At 34.3% G+C, this 19,715-nt stretch overlaps 1 protein-coding gene across 1 annotated transcript; it reads left to right on the plus strand.

Moving 5' to 3' along the window:
• Window positions 1-8,295: 8,295 nt before the first annotated feature.
• LOC107867921 (eukaryotic translation initiation factor 3 subunit F) lies at window positions 8,296-17,593 on the plus strand. Its single transcript, XM_016714412.2, has 6 exons — window positions 8,296-8,696; window positions 13,261-13,340; window positions 15,215-15,444; window positions 15,746-15,867; window positions 15,949-16,062; window positions 17,255-17,593. Exons 1-6 carry the CDS (start codon window positions 8,475-8,477, stop codon window positions 17,342-17,344), a joined length of 858 nt encoding a protein of 285 aa, XP_016569898.1. The 5' UTR covers window positions 8,296-8,474; the 3' UTR covers window positions 17,345-17,593.
• The last annotated feature ends 2,122 nt before the right edge of the window (window positions 17,594-19,715 follow it).

Here is a 19,715-nt window from a genome sequence, read left to right on the forward strand (position 1 = left end):
GATCATTCGGGAAAAAGTTGGAGTGGCTTCGGTGGAGGACAAGATTCGGGAAGTTCGATTGAGATGGTTCGGGCACGTGATGAGGAGGGGCACGGATGCCCCGGTTCGTATGTGTGAGCGGCTAGCATTGGATGGATTCAGGCGGGGTAGGGGTAGGCCGAAGAAATACTGGAAAGAGGTGATTAGGTAGGACATGGAGCAGTTGCAGCTTACTGAGGACATGACCCTAGATAGGAAGATCTGGAGGACGCGAATCAGGATAGAAGGTTAGGGATAGTTTGGGTCGTTGGGGTAGGGCAATACTGGGTGGGTGTACTTTTCTTGTTATGCCACATTGTTGCATGCCTTATTACGTATTTGTTTACTATTCTTTGTTTATTATCCTTTGTGGGTGGATTAGTTATGTCTTTTCATCTTTTCCCATGCTTTATTTTGGATTTAATTAGTATCTCGTGTCGTGAGCTGGGGGTCTATCGGAAACAGCCTCTCTACCTCATCGGAAGTAGTGGTATGGACTGCGTACATCTTACCCTCCCCAGACCCCATTATGTGGGAATACACTGGGTTTGTTGTTGTTGTTGTTGTTGTTGTAATTTTATTAGTTTATATCAAAATTTGTATATCTCATGCTCAATATGTCTCATAAATAGAAATTATCGTTCTCTTTTTCTTTTTGTTTTGTTCATTATTATTTACCAACAATAACTTTAAATTTGAATTTGGGTTCAGTTTTGCCCATTTGTTTTAACAAGTCTCCAATTTATGGCTTCTTCTGTCCTATATATGCTTTAGAGTACTCTCTGTCGATTTATCTATGGTGCTGATTAATGTTTCTAAATTCTTATTTCATCATAGCATTATTAAGTCAACGCAAATTCAGGTTTTTGGACTATAAAAATATAATGTACTTTTTTAACTACGAAACAATATATATTTTTTGTAAGGGAAAAGGCATCGTTTTCACTCCAAACTATATCCGAAAAGTCTAAGCCACACCTAAACTATACTAGTGACCTATTACACACCTAAACTACTTAAAAGTGAAATTTTTTACACCCTAAATCTGACGTGGAAAAAATATAATTGTTTAATTAGAAAAAGGCGCGTCTAAAATTAAAAATAACACAAAAAAAGTTAAAACTGAAAATTACAATTCCAATTCATCTTCTTCTTCTCCAAAACTAAAAATCCCAAACTAAAAAAATATCCAAATTCAAAACATCCATCTCCTTTTTTTCTTCTCCAAAATTAAAAATTTCCAAACTGAAAAAAAGATCCAAATTTAAAACATCCAGTATGATGATCAAGTTGATGGCTTTGTATATAATGCCTTCGAACAGTTTCGAGGCCATTACCAAAAGTTGAACCGTGGTGTCCTAAGCTGAATCCCCAAGAGAAAATTCAGGTTAAAGAAGTTCGAATAGGTTAATCAGCAGAAAAATGAACCTGTATGCGCAGTATGAAATGCATTTCCTTCTTAGGCTTCTTCTCAAAAATAAAAAATTTCCCAAACTGAAAAAAAGATCCAAATTTAAAACATTCATCATCATCTTCTTCTTCTTCTCCAGAATAAAAAATTTCCAAACTGAAAAAAAATTCAAATTCAAAACATCAATCTTCTTCTTCTTTTCCAAATTGAAATTCCTCCTTCTTCTTCTTCCCCCAATTCAATTCAACCATCGACAACTAGTAGTACAAGCGTCTCACTGACCTTGGTCTCTAACTAATAATAGCCCTCACGTAAAAGGCAGGCCAAAAGGTTTGGTGACAATGAAAACAATTGGAACAGATAGAATGGAAAACAGGAGGAAAAAATGAGAGAAATATTGAGAGTATTAGGCATAAAAGACTAAGAAGAGTATCTTAGGCTGGGGGAGAAGGTCTTAAAATTGAACAATTTTTTAGCCATGTCCGGTCCTTTGCTCACGAGCCTAGCAATGGAGAGAAGAGAAAATGGTGAAGTGTTTGGGCAAGAAGAAAAAAATTAAATTTAAAAGAAAAAAGAAGAATTTATGAAAATAATAAATTTATTATTTTTTCGGATGATGCTGACGTGGTGCTGATGTGGCGCTGACGTGGCAGCGCATGTAAAATACCACACCACATGCAAGTGGTGTAATGCCTAACAAGGTGTAAAGAGTATCACTTTTTTATAGTTAAGGTGTGTAATAGGTCACTAGTATAGTTTAGGTGTCGCTTAGACTTTTCGGATATAGTTTGGGATGGAAACGATGCCTTTTTCCTTTTTATAATTATGCCAAAATAGTATGTAATAAACAACTATCATCATAAAATTAGTGAGACCAACATTTAAAATTATTCTCAGCCGAAGGCTCAAACTTTTCAAATTTTCTGATGAAATACTACAATATTGATACTAAGGGCCCATTTGGCCATGGAATTTTTTTCCTTTTTTACGAATTTTTTTTTTGGAGTTGGAAATTGTGGTGTTTGACCATCAAAATTCGAAAAATAATTTCAAAAAATTTTTCTGAAAAGGAAAAACAGGTTTTTGTTGTTTTCACAATTTTTCAACTTTTATTATTGTTACATATAACCTTAGTCTTTTAAATTTTTACATAAAACTCTCCTTATAACATTACTTTTCAATATTACATATATAGCAGTTTTAATGAATAAGATAATTATAATTTCAAACTTAATGCTATCATAATTAATATATATCTCTTTTTCTCTCTCATCATTATTTTTATCCCTTATTTAATTTTCTCCCTTATTTAAGACATTATTTTACTGCTAATTTATATTTATACCCATAAATATATAAAGTATTATATTTATACTAGAAATATACAAAGTATGTTATATATAAAGTTTATACCATGTATATACCATATACACACATATATAAATATACAAAGTATTAAGAAACATACTAAGCACATTATAATATAAATATACAAAGTATGTTATATATGAAGTTTATACCATGTATATACCATATACACACATATATAAAAATACAAAGTATAAAGAAACATACTAAGTATATTTATATATTTATGGTATATGATATAATATACAATAAATATGCAAAACATGTTTTACATGGAAATAATTTATTCACACACAGTAAAATCTTTCATGTATAAGAAAATTAAAGAAATAAATCAGCGGCACCCTAAAATTTAATAACAACTCATCATTTTCTATTTTTTAGGAACTGAAAATAAAGGAAATAAATTAAATAAATTCCTAAAAAAATAAATTTTTTTGAAAGATAATATTTGTTTCCTTAAAAACAGGAAGCAATGATCTATTAACATCCATATTTAAATTTTCAAATATGAGAAAACGGCTATTAATGTAAATATTATATATGTCATAATTTAAATTCATTAAATATGACCATGTATATGTAATTATTTTTATAATAGTGACTAATTGTGTTCTTTTTTCATTAGTAGGTAAATTTTAGTTGGGTGATTTTGATAGTTTGTAACTATTGTTTTTCAAGGAGATCAAATACCTCAGTATAATTTGCAAAAAGAGATTGGAAAGATTATTTTCTGCAACCATTGTTTTTCAATGACGGAAAATTTCAAGAAACTAAATGCCCAGAAAGAATCACTCCTCGTGGAAAATGCTAGATTAATAAAACAGATACAATTATTAGAAGCAAGACTCAACCAGCAGACAAATGTAAGCAAGACGGATGCAAAAACACAGACTCAGACTCAGAGTTCTCTATCTCCTCAAAAAATGGATGAGAAGGGTGTGCATTTCCCACTAAATGCTCAGAAATCCACTGTACCGGATGTTGGTACAGCTAGTCCGATTCAAACGGTGACCGGTAAAGACAAATCAAACCCGTTAATGGCTGTCACTTTGCCAAAAAGTAAAGATGAAGGGTGTTTTTCATCAAAAAATAAGTTAACAAGATCAGGAAATAAGATTTTAAAGAAGACTTTAATATCTAAAAGAAAAAATAAAACAATAGAGACTATAATTAAACAACCTTTAGACGGATTCTTCAGCAACCAGACACAAGATAAACATATGAATGAACAGTCAGACGGACAGCCCACTAATTTAGACAGAAATGTTCCAGAGATAAATAATACAGATAATGATTCAGTAAGATCAGACGAAGAAGATAGTATTGCACACTTCCAGGACGCTCAGGATCCATATGAAGACGATGACTCAGGAATGAGCTTCGACTCAATTGCCCTGCACAACTTGGATACATAAGACAATATACAATTTGTATTATTAGCTAGTATAGTCAGGTGGGGATGCCCACTTTATGTCTTGTAATAATCAGGGTGGTCAGAGTACTTCCTTTATCACTACTTTCCAAAGAAAGAAAAACTGTTGAAGCACGCGTCAAAATAAGTCTGAAAGAAGTATTAATAATGCATGTGACGATGGGGCCCAAAAGAGTACCCGGCTTGCATTATTAAAGATTCTTTCTTATCTCTTATCTTTAAGTGTCGGCCACATGTGTTTAGGCCACGTAGTAATCCTTAGAACCACTACTTTATCTAGTTTTTGCCTATAAAAGGCGTACATTTCTTAGAAGGAAGGTAGAGTGAAAACAACTAACTTCAAAACCTACTTGAAATGTTTAAACCCTTCCTCCCAAAAAACTTATCCAAGCCAGTCTTTCTTGTATAAAATTTGTATCATTGTGATTTAAATAAAAGCTCCAAGTTTTCTATTCGATCTTAAGGGGGTTCCCGAAAGGGAAACCTCTCTCGTAGTTACTTCATGTAAGTTCTTATTTACATATTTTCCCTACAAAAAATATTTATACTCATGTTCTTATATCCATGTTTAAAGTTATTCTACATATTTTTTTGTAAATTATGTAAATTAAATTATCTATAAAATTCTTACCCTTAGTATATGGTTAGCCTCTTAATTTCTTAATAACAACGATGGATTAACCTGTAAATTCCTAGGAATTCTGGTCTTGATAGTCCAACAAGTCTGCAAAATAGACAAAGGACGAGTGTTAGCTGCCAGACAAAATTTTTTTCGGGGTATGGTTAAAGAAGTAAGATGTTAAGAACATAGATTAAAAGGAAGAGATGAACAGGGTAAAAAAAAAACTCTGGGGAAAATATAAACTATAAGAATGATAAACATGAAGAAACAGTAGGAAAGAGGGAGTACTGAGTAGGTTTTACAAACTGATATACTAAAAAATCAATCATTATTCACTGAAATATATCCTCGTTTATTATCTTTGATTATCTTTGTGAAGTTTATTATTGAAATATAATATTAATTAAAATATAATTGAAATATAATATTATTGAAATATACCACTGTTTTAATATAAACTATAAGAATGATAAACATGAAGAAACAGTAGGAAAGAGGGAGTACTGAGTAGGTTTTACAAACTGATATACTAAAAAATCAATCATTATTCACTGAAATATATCCTCGCTTATTATCTTTGATTATCTTTGTGAAGTTTATTATTGAAATATAATATTAATTGAAATATAATATTAATTGAAATATAATATTATTGAAATATACCACTTTTTTGGTATTATATATATATATATATATATATATATATATATAGGTGGCTTAAAGCAGGTAGGAGACGGTTGTCCTGCCTGCTCAGCCCAGGGCAATTGTCGTTTCACACAGACCCTAGGAGGACATTTATGTCCTTTCACAACAATCTCAATCACTGCAAAAACACCGCCATACATAGTGCAGGAGATGGATGATATGTTGACGAAAATGAAACTTGCGAATCCAAAGTTCGCATGAGTAATATTATGGCTTTAGCCCTCGATTGCAACAATATCAAAACATTACCGGAACAACATAGTTAATAAAATGAATTAAACAATCAAGATCAAGATTTAGATGGACTGAAACGCCTAACAAACAAAAAAAAGCAATCTTCCTGACAATCTGCTGATTTGGTTCATTCCTGATGTGAGACAAATGGTTCAAAGGACATGCATCCAAATTCCATTTTCAAAATATTCATCATTTTTTGTACTAACAAAACTGAAAGAAGCTTGATTTGTTGTTCCAAGGTTATAAGTTATCCGAAATGTATTATTTAAAAATAACGTAAAAAAATCATAAATTACAATAATTAATAACTTAAAATATTATCGATAAATAAAAAAATTGATTGATTCTCTATATACTATCATAATTATATAAATTGAAATATGAGTAACACATATTATTTGAAAATAGTAAAAGGTACTATAAATCAAAATAATTAACAGCTCAAAATATGTAAAACTATATGTAGTAAGAAATTCTGTTAGCTCTCTAAATTCCAGCAGTGTCACATAAATTAAGACAGAGTAACATATATTATCTAAAAATTATATAAAAATACTATAAGTTGCAATAATTAACAACTTAAAATATTTAAAGATCATACAAACTTCTAAATATATTGAAAATTTGATTGACTCTTTAAATTATATTAGTGACACATAAATTCAAACAATGAAAGTAGCATATATTATCTAAAAATTATGTAAAAAGTATAGTATATCATTAAGAACTTAAAATATTTAAAGATCGTATAAAAATTCGAATGTATTGAAAATTTATGTGTATCATATAAATTGAGACTAAAAAATAACATATATCAAGCACGAGCTCTTGCGTCTAGTATATATACGTGTGTGTATATGTGTGAGTGCGCGCGTACACTAAAATATATGTCTATGTTTACATTATTATATTAAAATGTGAATGATATTTGAAAAGTGATTTGAATTTTTTACACTTCATTAAAAATCTCCACAATGAAATAAATCATTTAATTTTGAATAATCAAATGTTACATGTGCAATGCACGTCCAGTTAAACTAGTGTATAAAAATATGGAGAGAGAATTTTAATTGAAAAAAAAAAAGAAAAGGAAATTATGTTATTTACCCTTAAGGGTCGTTTGGTTGGGAACAAGTTATCTTGGGATAATTAATTTTGGAATTAATTTTTTTTTTTGGGTTTTCCCAATGTATCCCTACAGCTGGCAGCCGTGAGACTAATCATCCGTTCCTACTGTCAGCTCACTAAGTGGTAGGAAACTGGCCACAGAGTTTTTTTCATTCACCAGAGGTGGGGATCGAACCCCCAACATCTTGCTTAAGAGGTGAGGTGCTGAACCACCACACCAACCCTTGTGGTTTTGATTAGTTATTCTACCATATGTATGGGATAACTTATCCTATCAGCAAGACACAAATGATGAGATAAGTAATCTCTTCACTAACTAATTCCATCAACCAAACATGGAATAAAATAATCCCACAATTTATTTTGAGACTATTGTAACCTAACCTCGACCTAGAGCTGGACATAAAATACCAAAAATTGAATTACCGAACCGAACCAATAATTTTGGTAATTGGTATTCGGTAATTCGATATTTGATATGGTATTTGGGAGTAAAATTTCAACATTTCGATATTTGAGATTGAATTTGGTACAAGATATTAATACCGCTTGGTATTTGGTATTTACCGAATATCGAAGATATATGGGTATATATATATATATATGTCTAACCCAACCCAATAGACAATAGTATTAGTCATCTCAAATAATTTCTTGGACCTTGATAATATATTTATAAAAAGCAACAAAAAAATATTAAATAGGGTTTCTATTAAATATACTCTTTGAAGTTTAAACATACATTTGCACATCTCCAACTTTATTATGGTATTACCAAATACCATATCGAATTGGAGTTTAATTTATCGATTACCGAATATCGAATCGATATTTATAAGTATGGTATATAGTATCTATGTTCAAATATCAATTACCGAATTATCGAACTCGAATTTTGCAAATACCGAACTGAATACCGAACGCCCACCCCTACCTCAGGGACTTTGGATTAAAAAGGACAAATAAGTTGTCCAATTAAGTAGGAGTCCTTCAAGTTTTTTAAATTAGGTGGGAGGGACAAATTTTTTTGAGTTTTTTTTTTTGAAGTTTTTCCATTCGAATAACTTGTCTCAGTTGTAGAACAACTTTGGTAGTTGTTCAACAACTGCGCAAGTTGTTCAACAACTAGGCACAGTTGTTCTACAACTGCACCTAGTTGTTGAACAACTAGGCATAGTTGTTCGACAACTGAGAGAAGTTATTTAACAACTGTGCGAAGTTGTTCAGACAACTAACATAGTTGTCCCACAACTATCCCAATTATTCAAGGGACTTAATTTTTTTAGGAACAAGTTTGTGCGACCCACTTGTCCCCCTTTTTTAATTGGAAATTATTTTTCTCCCTACCTCAACCCCTTGCTTTATTGTGTCTAAAGTAGAGCCCATTTTAATACCATTTCTGAACTTGAGCCCCAGTAAAGTGATTAGCCACGGCCCAACTCTCCTCTCAATCTATTGCACTCCTTACGCGAAAACCCTAGCAACACTACTCCTCCCTCTACCGTCTCCTCTTTCCCTCTTCTCTTTGCTGTTGTTCGCGAGAAAGAAGAATGGCGTCGAGTGATCATACGATATTGCAATTTGCACCATCTTCAACTGCCTTATCCGCTAAGGTTCATCCTCTTGTCATATTCAACATATGTGACTGCTATGTCAGACGTCCCGATCAAGCCGACCGAATCATCGGTACTCTTCTCGGTTCAGTATTACCGGACGGTACTGTTGACATTCGCAATTCATACGCCGTTCCGCATAGCGAGTCACAAGATCAGGTGCAATTCTCAATTTTCTTTAGATTAACTATTTTCACTTTTTCATTTTTATGGTCGATTTCGGTCGTCTTTTTGTACTTGTAATGAACACTGATAACCTGCTAGTTTCACTATCTTTTTTTTTCTTAAATGATGACTTGGACGAAAGCTATAGGAAGGGAAAATGAGAAGAAGATTGGGAGAAGTGACTATGCTGTAGAGTATTTTTTGGATAAATCTAGCTTAGTTTCTTTATTGCGGTTGTAAGTTCAAGTGAAGAAATTGTGAATGATTTCTTGTACAAATGTGATTTGTATGCATAGGCTAATGGTTAACCATGTATAGAAAATACTAAACAAATGGATGTTATATAATTAATATACAATAGTAGTGCTTCCTCTATAGCTTAAAGTGTGTCTTTCTGTTTTTTTTTTTGGGGGCTTACAAAGGATTATAGTTCTAGTGTAACAAACAAATGATTTTAATGAAAAGTATTGTGCTAATGCAATGGAAGAAAAGCAGAATGACATAATTGCCAGAAGTTGCTAATTTTATTGATTGTATCAATCAACACGTCAATTATTGCAACAACATACACAATGTAATTCCACAATTGGAGTCTAGGGAAGTAGAATGTATGGAGACATGAGGTGCCTCTATAAGGTAGAGAAGTTGTTTCCAAGAGACCCTTGGCTCAAAAGGAAAGTGTCCGATAGGATTGTAAATTAAAAGACATCAAAGTAGCAAGATACACAAATGCAACTAAAGATAGCAATACACATCAAAGTATAAAAAACTACGCAATAACTAAATACTACTCCTAGAAGGATTAGAGGAGGCTAGCTCACTCCCTCTCCCCCACAGAATGCGACAACACTTAGCTACCTACTAACCTTCTATCCTAATTCTCGATCTCAATTATACGAAGATCATGTCCTCAGTCAGCTGAAGCTGTGCCATATCCAGTCTAATCACCTCTCTCGTTCTTCTTCGGTCTACCTATACCTTTCCTAACACATGCTACAACCACCCTCTCTCACTTTCTAATTGCTGCGTCCTCACACCTCCTTTTCACATGTCTGAACCATCTCAGCCTCACTTTTCTCATCTTGTCCTCCATTGATGCGACTCCACCTTGCCGTGTATAACTTCGTTCCTAATCATATCTCTTCGCGTGTGTGCAGGCATCCATCTGTGCATCCTCATATCCACTACCTTCATTTGAATTTAGGTATTTTTGAATGGCGAACACTCTGCCTCATACAACAATCTGCCTCATACAACAATGTTGGTTGAACCACCCCTCTGCTGAACTTATCTTTATTCTTTATGCCTTGGCGATACATTCTTCTCGTACAGTACATAGGATGTGAGATTCCATTTCTCCTACCACTGCTTCAATATGATGTGCGACATCATCGTCAATCTTCCCATCTCCTTGAGTTATAGCCCCAAGATACTTGATATGATTAATTGTTGTATAGGAAATTGTAATTTTGGCACCATGTGTGTGTAACACGAAATACTTCTGCAACAAATTAGAAAGAAATCAACCATCTAATCAATAACTGAATAGAAGGTAGCCCTGATCATATTGCAGCTTGATACAGAGGCAATGACTTTGACAGGAGAGAGTGATCCTACTTCACTGTATATAGATTGATGTTCACCGGAACAATGTCTTTATTTTATGTTTCCTCACATTTTAAATGCCATTGTTATGCTTACTGATTTCATGGTGGCCATTATCAATCCACACAACAGATGCGAGGAAGGTAAATGCATATAGACGAGACAAGAATGTGGGTAAAGAAGCGTCTTTCTTCAATATACATTTTCTACTTTCTTATTTCCTTTTCCATGAGAAGACATATTGAAATCCTCTGGAATCTCTCTCTTAAGCATGGATAAAGCACTGTTGAAAGCCTTCCTGGTAGAGCCGTCAATATGGGCCAAGGCCCGGTGGGCCAGCCCAGCCCGGCCTGTAATTTGATAGGGTGGGCTTCAATTTTTGCAGCCCATTTAAGAACAGGGCTTTTTAGCCCGGCCCGGATAAGCCCATGGCCCGTAGGGCTTGAGGAATGTGGGTTGGGCTAGCCCGTGGGTCGGCCCGTCAGTCAAATAATGAATAATTTAAAAATAAAATAAAATACTAAAAAATAATAAAAGAGTTAAAAAACAATCAAGTCCAATGATGACCATTGACCAGTTCCATTAACAAAGAAAATGGAAACTAGAAAGTTTCTTACTTTCCTATCTAATAAATAATAAAATAATTAAATATCTACCACTAAAACATAAAGAGTACATTGTACTCTTCACTTTCCTAATTTCCTTAGTTCAGCTATCCGCCTCCTCTTCACTATATCTCCTTCAACGCGCCATCGACTTTCAACCGTGATGTTTTCAATTGAGTAGTGCCACCTCTTTGTTTTCTTCCTACTTTGGGTGATTCGAGCTCTGGCTCCCTTTTGATTAACAAACATTAATACTATGTGTTATTGTGTGATAAATATTTATGTTTATTAACAGTGTAAAATTAAATTATAAAATATTATTTTTTAAAAAGTGGGCTGGCCCGTGAGGCCCGCAGCCCACAGGGTAATAGCGTGGGCTTGGTGTTTTTTGGCCCGTCATTTAAATGGGCCAGCCCGGCCTGACCCGTCAAACTCAAAGCCCGTATGGGCTAGCCTAGATGGGTTGGGCCAACCCGTATTGACAGCTCTACTTCTTGAGTGTGTCCCCGTCTCCTTTTCATATGATTCTACATAGTAGCAAATACTTATTTGGAGGTTGCAAAGTTGTACTTTGTGATATGCTAATAGTTATTGAACCACTCAATAGTAAACTAAATAGAAAGGTTCTGTATTGCAATAAAAGAAGATGATAGTATGGAGGCGGTATACTATTGGTCCTTTAGCTACTTGTAATACAGGGAAAATGGTTCTAAGTAAAAAATTTCAGTACTAATAAATAGATATGTAAAAAGGAGCTAACATGGATCACCTTTATATGTATCTAATTTGATTTGTTGTGATTACTTACTTTGCCAGAAAAAGAACTGGTTGTTCTGATATGCATATAGAGATGAAACTTGAGAGATCTTGCGTATTTTCTTCAATAAAGTGTTCATTCTGAAAAAATATATCTTCAATAAAGTGTTCATTCTAAAAAACTATATCTTCAATGAAGTGTTTTCAAATGCAAAAAGCATAAAAGGCGCTTCTACTAGAGCTTAAGCATGAAGTGTGGTCAAAGCATGTGCTATGATGCAAAAAGGCGCAACTGTAGAAAAAGAATAAAACATGCACGTATAATGTGAAAAATACTAGAAACACACATTTAAGATTTTAAGACACTTCAGTAAGTGGAATATGAACTAGAAACCCTATAAATCAATATACCTTATACAAAACCCTATAAATCAAACTCAACTACCCATTTGTATCTCTGATATACAAAAATGAAGATTTAAGTTTCCAAGTGATATCAATGTCTAGTGCTTTTGTACTATTTCTTTTAAATTTCCTATTTCTAGTTTCTTAGTCGTATCCATTCCTACTATACCTGTGCAGTTCACTCATTTGCAGTGCTTTATTTTACTGATGCCATTTTCAAGATAATCATTTGAGTGTTAATATGCTTGACTTAAAGACGGTGCCTCAGCTAAAAGTAGATGTCTAAACAAGTCAAAGCACCTAATGCTATTAGTCTCATATGAGACACGCTTAAGCCTGACGCTACATGAAGCTCAAGATGGGTGTTTTCCTCACTTGGATGCCACTTCAGCGTAGGTATCAAGGTACTAATCATGCATGGCAATGCCCATGGGTTCTATCTTGAAGAGGTTGTCTATAAACAGTAAATATAACAGGCAGAAAGACATATTGATTGTGAAAGAAACTTTATGAATAAGCACGGTTATCAGAAAAAGTAACTTTATGAATAAGTTTGTTACTTGTGATAAGGAAATTTATCTGAAGTTAAAAACTTTGCCTTATCAATATTTTAAATATGAAGTTAGTATAAGTCAATTGAGTTGGCTAAAACATAGAACTGCATCTAAATAATTATGTGCGATCTTAAAGTTTAATTTAATAATTTTTACTTCATCCATTTCACTTAGCTGTAATTATTTTTCATTTTCCTTTTTAATGTGATTGTTTTTCGTGTTTATTGTTACTTTTTTTCATTTTATCTTTCTTTATTAAAGCTCATATTTTAATTCTGATTTGCGCTCAAGGGCCCATTAACCTTGGTCAGTTTCCTATGGTTTTTGCCTGTGACAACACTGATTAAGTGCTTAGTTTGCGTTGTATTGAGCGTAAGCCTACCTGAAGCAAGTCTTTAATGACATTGCGATAGAGGCAGAGTAGTTTCTGCTAAATTGCTTATCGTCTTCCTTTCCCTTTTCTCTTTGTTGTCTTAATGTTCTTAACTTTGCTTGCAATATGAGAGAAAATCACATTTCTATTATGGACTGTATTTTTTTCTTTTTGTGAAAGGTATGGATTTTACTTCTTTCTAGATGGTTTTCTCGAGTACTCTGGATGATATTCTTTTGGCATTTTATCTTTCATTTTAGGTTGCCTTGGATATTGATTACCACCACAATATGTTGTCATCTCATCAGAAGGTGAATCCAAAGGAAGTCATTGTCGGATGGTAATTCCACCTTTCCCTCTTTTGTCTTAGCTCCAATTATTTCCAGATTTTGGAGACTTTTCTGTATTGCTCTAACAGATGACTGTATGTTGCTAAAATTTCATGAGGCTTAATGAGTTCTAGAAATGCTTTACGCTTTGTATCCTCTGTCCTTCATCTTTTATCATTTTCATTCTAGATTTTATTTGAAGTATCTGACCATGCTATATATGTGTGTTTATGCATCATAGATACAATACATAAATATATTGTTCAGTATTTTTTATATTCGGTGATATACAATGCTCTAGGGGCTGGTGCCCCCACCATGGGACTAATAGTCCGCTTCCTTCTTCTGCTCCACTTTTTAGAATACTCATACTAAGTTGCTCGGACTCTCCAAAAATGTTGCCACACCCGTGTCAGATCCTTCGGAAAGACACTATTTTTGGAGGATCCGACACGCACCCGTAGACATTTTTGAAGAGTCCGAGCAACTTAGTTCTCATATCTACCAATTGTACTGTATTCCCGTAGGGTTTAAATGTGCATTCATCCTCCCCTTATACTTTTGGTCTTGTGAGTTGTGACCTTAGAAGGAAAGAGAAAGCATCTTCTGCAATTAGTAGGTGTGGAAGAATTGAATGCTGTAGTGCTAGTGAGAACAAGGATACAAGGGGATATTCCCAGAGAGCTGCTTGCATTTTCAGAATTTCATATTAGGAGTTAACAGTCCAACAAGTTCAGACTAACAAGTTCGAAGGCTATAAGATAAAGAGGTATTTTGGGACATGAATTTTAGGAGGAAGACCCAAGATATTGGGAGGTGACTGAATTTCAAAGTTTAGTTGAATTGTTTCACAAAAAAAAGAACTCCGTAGGATCATCCTTATTTTGTATGTTGGGGGTGGGAACAATGGGGTATTTTCTGTTAAGTTATTTTAAGCTTTTGATCAGTGAAGAGGAAGCTTTTCAACATTCATCGGCATGGATTCCTAAGTTTCTGTGAAAGATGTGTTTTTTCACTTGGTTAGTGATATAAAACGGTAATTTTGGTGAAGAACTTGAGAAAGAGGAGGATTACCTACATCAGCTGGTGTTTCGTGTGTAAGGAACTCGAAGATGTGACTCATCTTATTGTACATTTTTTTTGATAACTGTGGTGTCCGAGCTAGCTTTTGCACCTCGACTAAATCCACGAGCCAGCAACAACAGATGCTAGGTAACTCTGTCCACCAAGGCTAGGCCACATAGGAAGAATCGCCTAGTTTTTTTGCCTTTGCTGGGATTTGAACCTGAGACTTCAGGTTCTCAATCCACTTCATTGACCACTAGGCCACACCCTTGGTTGTTCTTCTTCATGGGGTAGCTTTTTGGTTATGGTGGAAAACTTTGAGAAGGTTTGGAATACAATGGATTATGCCTGGCTTTGTGGAAGAACTGTTGTTACCTGAAACTTTAAAAGGCAGAGGAGAAGAAGCAGCGTGTGGAAGGTTTCTCCAGTCGCAATATGTGGGTAGTCTGGAGAGAAAGAAATAAGAGAGCTTTTGAGGGCGTGTAGAGTGTTCGCAGTTAAGGAATAACCTCTTATTCCTTATTTCTTTTGGGGCATCCATGAGGTTCCATAACAGAATACACCTACTTGTTGGTCCTCATGACTAATTAGTACTTGGCACTGGAAACTATATGTTGCATATCACTTACTTGAATTCTTGCTGTTATCTGTCTATACTTTGTAACTGCTTTAAAGTTCCATTTATCTTGAATATTAACTTCATCAACCAAAGTCCACCGTTGACCTGTGAACTTCCTACTTTATGTAGTAGTGAATGAGTCAAAGCTTGTAATACTAAAGCTAATGAAACTCTGGATGTTTGATGCTCTGGACTTCACAGGTTTTCTACTGGCTTCGGAGTGACAGGTGGCAGTGCTTTGATCCATGAGTTTTTTTCTAGAGAAACTACAAATCCTATACATATGACTGTTGACACTGGATTCACAAATGGAGAAGCTTCTGTAAAAGGTTTTGTTTCTGTACATTTGTCGATTGGAGATCAGCAGCTTGCTGCACAATTTCAGGAAATTCCATTGGACCTGCGCATGGTTGAAGCTGAAAGGATTGGATGTATGTTTAAGCTTACTTCCCAAGTCCCATATCATATAGGATAGACTTTTCTTTTTTGCATAATTTTATGTTTCATTTTTTTCCATATTGAAACTGATTTCAGTGAATTGGAGTTGACTGAACTTTTTTCTTTTTTTTTTTTGGGGGGGGGGGGGGGACTCTAAATGTATTCCAATAGAAGGGGTATGAAGTAGTATCTTCTTTATGTTTGGTGGGAGAAAGTTAGAGGCCACAAGTCATGTTAATTTCCTTTGCACAATGAAGTTTCTCACTGGAGTTTTCTTATGTTTCTTTACTTCAGTTGATATACTTAAGACGACTGCGGTCGACAAACTTCCCAATGATCTTGAAGGAATGGAAGCCTCAATGCAACGATTACTTGCTCTGATTGATGACATCTACAAATATGTTGACGATGTTGTGGTAATTGAACTTGCAGTACTCAATTTTTGCACTTTCTCTGCCTCTGTTTAAGTCATTTGCCATATTGATATTCCTTTGCAGGAAGGACGCGTGCCACAAGACAATAAAATCGGAAGGTTCATATCTGATACCGTGGCTTCTCTTCCCAAGCTCTCACCTCAAGACTTTGATAAGCTTGTTAATGATGGTCTCCAGGTAGTTACTTTTTACCATTTATTTGAATAGCTGATCTCCCATGTTTCTTCCCTATTACCACTCCACCCTCTCTAACCAAGTGGAAAAGAAGAAAAAATGTAGACATATCAGTTTATCTCCGTAGTTTTTATGCACTGTGGTTATAGATGCCAGGAATCACTCTTTGGCAGTTATGTGTGGAAAGAAGTACTTCAGTGACCCCTCCAATTAGCTTTTTGGCAACTTCGGTCTGGGCCTGGGGTTAATCCTTTCTGCAAGTTCTGCTTCAACTTCTAAAACTAATAAAGTTTCTCAATCTGTTTAAGCACTTTTAGGTATGAGAACAGAGTGATAGATTTTTCCCTTTTCTTCTTGTCCATGGATTTTTGGAATCCATGGACGCTTGCCTCGGTTGCTGGTCCCTCGACCCCTCAGGTTGTTACCCCTAACCCTAACTATCTAGGCCTGTTTCTCTTCCTCCTTCCCTGTTTAAAATAGCACCCTGTCCAACCTAAATCATCACCCTTAATTGACCAGCAGCAGCTTAAGTTCCTGCAATAATGGCAGCCATGTCATCATTTCACTGGGTATTCTTACATCTTTTACCGAGTCTTAAATGGTTTTAAAAAAAATAAAAACTGAGATGTATCAGTCTTGGGTAAGGAAACCTGGAAAATAGTCTTAGTTATGTGAACTTGGACTGGTTTCTTGTACTTTTCATTCCTGACCATTTCTTCTCCTTGTAAAACTCCCGTCTTGGTCCCTTTTTTAATGTAAGATATAAATTCCCTCATACCCCGATCACCTGGCCTTCCCACTCTTCTGTCAGCTCTTCCTCTTTATTCTATTTGCTGTTTTCAATTTCAAGTTTTATACAATAGAATTTCATATAATCTTTCATATTAACTGCATGTAAATGTTGGACAAAAAATCGTGATTCATTATGTTAGTAGAATGTAGCATATGGGTCAAGTTGCAATACTATTAAGTGTTTGTGCTACAAAAAAAGGGTTTAGGGCCATAGTTGCTTTAAAGCACAAAATGAGGAGGCGTCAGTGGTCATAGAATTATTGTGGTTGTGTTGGCGCCTTAAATTTCTTGAATCTTGTAGTTAACAATTTAAGTGCTAATGAGTTTGTCAGTTATACCTTTAATATGAATGAAGCTAAAATCAGATCGGGTTGGCTTAACCTGAATACTACTTCCCTTGCAGGACCAGTTGCTCTTGCTCTATTTAGCAAGCCTCACAAGGACACAACTGAGCTTTGCAGAGAAACTCAACACTGCTGCTCAAATCCTGTGATGATGATGAATCCATTCTTCATTTTGTAGTGCAACTATAGAATTTGTCTTGGTAATTGATTGTTGGTCAGAACGATGATGAGATCAGTCCTTTTGACAGACGGGATGTCATAAGTTTGGAGAACTGTATGCTATATTTCGTTCTTAGTTTTCGTTGTAGCTTTCTTTGTTTTTCCCCCGGTTTTGTACAAGAGAAATACCATAATTGAGGATGAATTTTAATCCGAGTTTTTCTTTGATAAGTTGTAAATTTATTGAGCGTTGGCTGGACAGTTTCTTTATAGTTTGTTTCACTTTGTTGGATTGATTGTTTTGATCCTTTGTTAGTTATGAGAAGTGTAATTTTGACACTTCCTGATTTGCATGAAATGCTTTCCATTTTGAGACATCTTAGAATGGTAGAAATAATGATTTCTGAATTCATAAAGTAATGTTTAATACAATTTTTATTAGTAAAAATAATAACTTATTTAAACTTCAATATGATGTTGCCCCCAATCGCGGATGTCCTTGGGCGTGACCCGCCGTTAAAGCGCACCCGTAATGACGATATAGTTCTCAGTTCTGATGTTTCAAGTCAGGTTCCAATATTCTGTTTGCCTGTAGATCGTACTTGATGAAATTTGCGATCCATCCTTGAGATAGGAAAGCCATGCTTGTACTTTTGCGTCTATACATAATAGTCGCAACAGTTGAACCAATTTACTCTGAACCATATGAACCAGCAAAATGAGCATGTTAACGTGATATCTTGTAATACAGTTCTATATTGAAGTAACTGGGAATGTTAAGCAAGTTCCAATGTTCTCTTCTTAGGGCACCTTAGCCGCATTCAGTACTTCTCTGTGCGGGTTCTCGGCGTCTATTGACAGTGTGTAAAGTTGGATAGCGCATATGAAGTAGTACTAATCAAGTTTGGGGCCATCATTGTATATATATACTAGAGTAAAATTGGAGCCCTCATCCTGTTCGGTCAAAAATAATATTCCCTCCGTTTCAAAAGAATGACCTACTTTGACTTGACACAAAATTTAAGAAAATAAAGAAGACTTTTGAATCTTGTGGTCTTAAATTAAAGTTGTGTCAAATGTACCAAAATGCCCTTTAATCTTGTGGTCCTAAACATGCTATGTGGAAAGTTAAAATTAAAGTATTGCAAAAAAAAAAAAAAGGGTCATTCTTTTTTAAACGAACTAAAGAAGAAAGTAGGTCATTCTTTTTTAAACGAAGGGAGTACATATTTATGTTTGTGAAATATTGGGAATTGGGACTCATTCATCTGTATGCAAATACTACTTTTTTTTGGTAGAATATGCAAATACTACACAAACGTGAAATATCGAAAAACTTTGTTTGACCAACAAAGCCGATGCGGTGCAAAGGCTGCTCCTCCCTCAACAAGTGGTCTCAGCTTCAAGCTCTTGGTATGAAAGAAATTCTTGGTAGGGAGTATTTTCCCGAATGGGCATATGTAGTGCGAATTTGAATTAGTGAAGCTCCAGTACATGCATCGAACAACTGATTGAAAAAAAGAAAAAGAAAAATTTTGTTGGGATGAGTACTCTAAAGGAAACAGTGGTATTCAGATTTAAATCTTCTAACTCTTTTTTCAAGTGAGATTCTTAAACTCCACAACTTTGAATAGTTTAGTCTTTTTTTAAAAAATAAAGTTCAAGTCCCTCTTTCTGAATATTAATTAAATATATTCAAACACCCAAGTATAAATAAGTTTTTCTCCTTCCTTGCTATTAATAAGGTACTCAAGTCAAGAGGAATTTTGATATTTCAGTTGGTTAGCTATTTTTGTACCTCATTGGTAGAGTTTGATTTTCAATTTCAGTAATTCTCTCTACCATTCCCTCCTTTTTCATAATGTATAACATCAACTACAATGATAATAGTCAAAGCTTCTCATAGAACTCCATGATATTTTAAACTATCGTGTGAAATGGAATGGAGAAAGTAAGACTGTAATGAGTGACTAATAATGTGTGATAAGTGAATGAATTTGAAGAAGTAATTAATCAAATAAAAAACTGCTTTGGTTAAACAAAAGAAAGCAAAAAGAAGATGACACTTAACGTGCAATGCGACGACATTTTTCCAAACTGGTACATATCATTCGTGACTACTATGCAAGAATAATCATACTTTTGAATTCGTAATTGACTTTGACAAATATTGGTTGGTCAAATTTGTTTTAGAAAGTTGTAGTGGTTGATTAAGTTTTTAGGAAAAAAGTACTAGTAAGTCTTTTGAGTAATAATAGATATTATTTTTTAGAAGTTGGAAAAAAGTAATTTCTCTCAAAAAGAGCTTATTGAAAGTTTGGCAAACAACTCATAAAACTTTTAAGTAGTGTAATTTTAAAA

The sequence above is a fragment of the Capsicum annuum genome, chromosome 4, assembly GCF_002878395.1.
Source record: "Capsicum annuum cultivar UCD-10X-F1 chromosome 4, UCD10Xv1.1, whole genome shotgun sequence".
Classification (NCBI taxonomy): Eukaryota; Viridiplantae; Streptophyta; class Magnoliopsida; order Solanales; family Solanaceae; genus Capsicum; species Capsicum annuum.